Source organism: Octopus bimaculoides, chromosome 13, assembly GCF_001194135.2.
Source record: "Octopus bimaculoides isolate UCB-OBI-ISO-001 chromosome 13, ASM119413v2, whole genome shotgun sequence".
Classification (NCBI taxonomy): Eukaryota; Metazoa; Mollusca; class Cephalopoda; order Octopoda; family Octopodidae; genus Octopus; species Octopus bimaculoides.
Window position 1 is genome coordinate 34,944,443 of NC_068993.1, and position 4,801 is coordinate 34,949,243.

Sequence of the window (4,801 nt, forward strand, 5' to 3'; positions counted from 1 at the left end):
AAGAAGGTGAGATACCAAGACCTTTAAAGACAATGCCAAACAAATTTGAGAGAGATGCAGAACAACTGGTGGCAACAAAAAGCAGTTGAACTCCAAAGGTAAGCTGATGCCCATTACCTCAGACGCTTCTACGCAGGGGCGAAGGAATTTTTGTGGCCCGTGAGATAATCAATAGGGTCTCTTTAATCAGTAGACTCCAACACCATCCTGACTGACCCACAAGATATCTTTCAACGCTGGAGACACCACTTCTCGAGTCTTCTGAACCAAGACTCCAACGCGGCGGAAGGCTTCTTGAAGAACGTACCCATGCATCCAACTCGACACTAGATGAACACGCCACCATCCGACGAAGAGTACCAGATTGCCCTCAACCGCATGAAGCACCGGAAGTCCCCTCGCCCAGACAACATCCCAATGGAACTTCTGAAACATGGTAGACTACTATTAAACATTAGTCTGTTCACATTGATTTTCCGAATGTGGAAGAACCGCCATGTTCCCGAATACCTCAAAGATGTTGTTATTACCACCATTTTCAAAAAAGGAGATAGAAAGATCTGTGGGAACTTTCGTGGCATCTCACTGCTCTCCACCGAAGGGAAAATCTTTGCAAGGCTCCATCTGGATCGTCTCGCAGAGTAAGTCCTACCCGAATCACAATGTGGATTTGACCACCCAGAGGGACAACTGACATGATCTTTTGTGCTCGACAAATACAAGAAAAGCGCAGAGAACAACAAAAACCTCTGAATTTTTGTTTTCTACGACCTCGAAAAGGCCTTTGATACCATCCCAAGGCCTGAAATGTGGAAGGTCCTCCGACGCTTCGGCTGCCCCCGATCAGTTCATTTCCCTAGTACAGGGATTGCGCGATGGTATGAATGGAACCATCTTCCATCAAAATCAACTGTCTAAAGATTTCCCCATCACTGAAGATGCGTTTTGGGCCCGAGCTCTTCTCTCTGTACCTTGCAGCAATGTTTAATGAACTGCCTTCGGACAATCCAGGAGTCAACATTATGTACCGTTATGATGGGAGATGTTTCAACCTTGCCAGATTGAAGTCACGAAGACTGACCAGGGAGCGAAAGATCACTGAACTTCCGTATGCTGATGACAACGCAGCGGTCTGTCACTCCTGTGAACAGCTTCAAAAATCGGTGAATAGCTTCACCAATGCTTACACTAAAAGTCAACATCAAAAAACAAAAAGTCTGGCACAACTAGTTCTAAGTCAGGAAACTCCAGACTTCAACATTACCATCTCAGAGACATCACTGGAGAAAGTCGACCACTTTTCATACTTAGGAAGTTTGCTTCCGAACAAGTGCATATCGGGAAACGTTGTGGAGAACCGATTCAGAGCGACTCACACCTCTTATGCTAAAAACAAGAGTTAAATTAATTCTAAAGCCGCTAAAGCACTAAATTAATGCATGACAAAGGGAAGTAAGTCCTTATCGTACATAGCCGTATTGCAACTTCGCATTTTGGTGTAAAACACTTTAAACGCCGTTTGGAAAATCAGCATATGATTCAAACGGTTTGACAGGAGAAGTTGAGTTTAATCCTAGGTGTTATGAGCTGCTGGTGAGAATTAAGGTGTTTTACAACAAAATTCGAAATTGCAATACGGCTATGTACGCTAGGGGCTTACCTTGCTTTGTCAGTCATTCATTTAGTGCTTTAGTGGCTTTAGAGCTTTAGATTTAATTTAACTCTTATTTTTAGCATAAACAGTGCTGGCCAGCACGCGTCGTCACTTTTGTGACCGCTATTAATTTTGTCTTTAGGTTCTAATTGTTAATAAGCTACCCATTTAATTTGTTTTTCAGTAATTCGTCTACATCCTTTCAAGAAATATGTTAACATTTGTTCTGTAAACTCATAAAGCCATTATGAGATTCTGCTACACACAGTTTAAGATGATGACCAATTCTTAATATTTGATCCTACCCAAATGCTTAAAATTACGAATCAGTTAGGGGCATGAATCGTAATACATATGTAGGTCTATGGCATCTGCCATTTTTTTTTTTGAGCTTATTTGTATTGTTCTTATGAAAAACTTTCAACTTCATATCATACAAATAAATTATGCATCCATGATTCTCCATTTTCTCTCTTTCATTATTAACAATATATATTACTGTAATAATCCTAAACATAACGTCGAAACTTTCTCCTTATATAATACTTATTAACCAGTGAAATCTTTGGATTATTTAATTCCTAATGAGGGAGGGCCTGACATCCTCGAATTGAATATATATATATATATATATATATATATATACGTTATTTATATATTATATATATATTATGCTGTGCCTGGGAGAGACATTCTCTTTTAGTGCCTTATTATTTAACACACTCACCGGTAAAGTTGTCAATCATTTACTTGTTTATTTTTCCTAAAATTTTCGTTCCGTCTTGCAACCTTTTCAATAATCGTAGACTCTATCCGTTATCCGAGCTGCGTTCTTTTTGTTTGTGCGCATGTGTGTGGGTCAGTGTGTGTGAGCATATACATGTATGTATGTGTTTGTGCGTAAGTATACATATGTATGTATGTGTGTACGTATGTCCAAGGCTGCGATTTAAAGACCGTGTCAAGTCCTCATCAAAGGCCTGTGGTATGCAGGACACTGACTGAGAGAACAATGCCTGTCATCGCCGCGGATGGAGGAAGCAGGTTAAGGAGGGGATCGACATTTTTGAGAGAGCACGTATCCAGCATGAAGAGCTTAAGCGAGCTGCACGAAAGCGCACGGCTCGTATAGCGAATGGGGAAAGCTTGGTCTGCAATGTTTGCAGTCGTGTATGTTGTCAAGAGCAGAGATCATTAGCCACCAACGGAGCCGCAAATGGAAAATATAAGTTAGTCCTAGAGCGCACAATGTTCCTGAAGGTTGGCAATGATCTTCCTTGGTCACGAGTGGACGGCCATCATCATGTATGTATATATTGTGCATATCCATGTGTTTGTGTGTTTGCAGATTTGTGTATTTGTACCTCTATTTCCTTGTGTGTGCATGTTTGAGTATGTTTGTGTGTGTGTGTGTATGGGTTTTGTGACTATGTGCTGTGTCTGTATGTATGTATGTGTATCTCCATTTGTGTAGATGTGCGTCTCCATATGTGTCCTTGTGTGAAGTGAAGTGTGTGTGAATATGGTCAAGTGTTTCAGTCTTCATTTGGGTGTGTGTATGTGTGCTTGTCCGTTCCTATTACCTTTGTACCTATTAGTCTGTATGTTTATCTGTTTACGTTCATATCCATTTCCCTACATACATGTGCATATACATATACGTATACACACACCACACTCACACATACATACATCTACATAACAGCCTACTTTGCCAACATGCCAAGGACAAACATGGAGGCAACCTGAGTCAACATGACATCCGCATTTTATCCAAGCACCCAAAGGACCCAACCCTCAGACAAATACAGGAGTACGTCCTCATAAATGAAACATCCTCAGTACTAAATAGGAAATATACGTAGTAGGTAATCACACTCCCATACTCACAGTTTATATCTACATACAGGTAGAATACTCCCATACTCACAGTTTATATCTACATACAGGTAGAATAGTTATTCTACCTGTATGTAGATATAAACTGTGAGTATGGGAGTGTGATTACCTACTACGTATATTTCCTATTTAGTACTGAGGATGTTTCATTTATGAGGACGTACTCCTGTATTTGTCTGAGGGTTGGGTCCTTTGGGTGCTTGGATAAAATGCGGATGTCATGTTGACTCAGGTTGCCTCCATGTTTGTCCTTGGCATGTTGGCAAAGTCTAGAAGACTGTTTTTTGTCACTATATCGTCTCAAATGTTCATTTAGTCTTTCCGCAATGCTCCTAGATGTTTCCCCTGTGTATGTCATGTTCATGTCTTTACAAGCACCTTCTATGCATCTTATGCTGTAGATTACGTTTCTAGTTCTACAGTTAATGCCAGGTTTAATCCTACATATCATGCAGTTATCATTAGTGCATATTGTATTCTTAAAGAGTTACGTCCTACAGAGTTGTGATCTGATGGAGTTCCCTGGCTTTTCAACAACCTTAATATTGAGTTTGGTCTCCTTCAGAGCTTTGCTAAATCTACGGGCTAGTTCTCGTGTAAAAACATGAACATGACATACAAATGGGAGACATCTAGGAGCATTGCGGAAAGACTAAATGAATATTTAAAATAATATGACGACAAAAAAAAACAGTCCTCCAGACACTACCAACACGCCAAGCAACAACATGAAAGCAACCTGGGTCAACTTGACATCCGCATTTTATCCAAGCACCCAAAGGACCCAACACTCAGACAAATACAGGAATACGTCCTCATAAATGAAACATCCCCAGTACTAAATAAGAAATACACGTAGTAGCTAATCACACTCCCATACCCACAGTTTATATTTATATACTGGTAGAATAGTTAGTGAGCTGTTATGTAGGTGTATGTATGTGTGTATGTGTATATATGTATGTAGGCAAATGAATATGAATGTAAACAAATAGACATACAGACGGATAGGTACACAGGTAATAGAAACAGACAAGTACACATACACACACATAAACATACTCAGACATGCAAGGAGACAGAGGTACACACACACACACACACACACAAACATGCAAACACACACACATGCATACGTACACACATACATACATAGATACATGTGTATGTGCAAACACACTGACCCACACACATGCGCACAAAAAAACTTACTGTACACAGTTGTTTTATATATATATATATATATAT

General features: G+C 40.0%; 1 protein-coding gene across 1 annotated transcript; it reads left to right on the top strand.

Annotated features, from left to right (window-relative positions):
* The first annotated feature begins 330 nt into the window (after nt 1-330).
* Nucleotides 331-1,403, top strand: LOC128249248 (uncharacterized). The gene is made up of 2 exons (XM_052972251.1): nt 331-641; nt 1,061-1,403. The coding sequence occupies exons 1-2, from the start codon at nt 331-333 to the stop codon at nt 1,401-1,403; spliced, it is 654 nt and encodes a 217-aa protein (XP_052828211.1).
* Nucleotides 1,404-4,801: the final 3,398 nt, after the last annotated feature.

What these genes read in the sequence shown, in the direction of transcription:
- LOC128249248 (XM_052972251.1), top strand. Translation starts at nt 331, where the DNA reads ATGAACACGCCACCATCCGACGAAGAGTACCAGATTGCCCTCAACCGC. An exon ending in CATCTGGATCGTCTCGCAGA is followed by an intron (nt 642 to 1,060) that starts GTAAGTCCTACC and finishes CAACCTTGCCAG; the next exon opens with ATTGAAGTCACGAAGACTGA.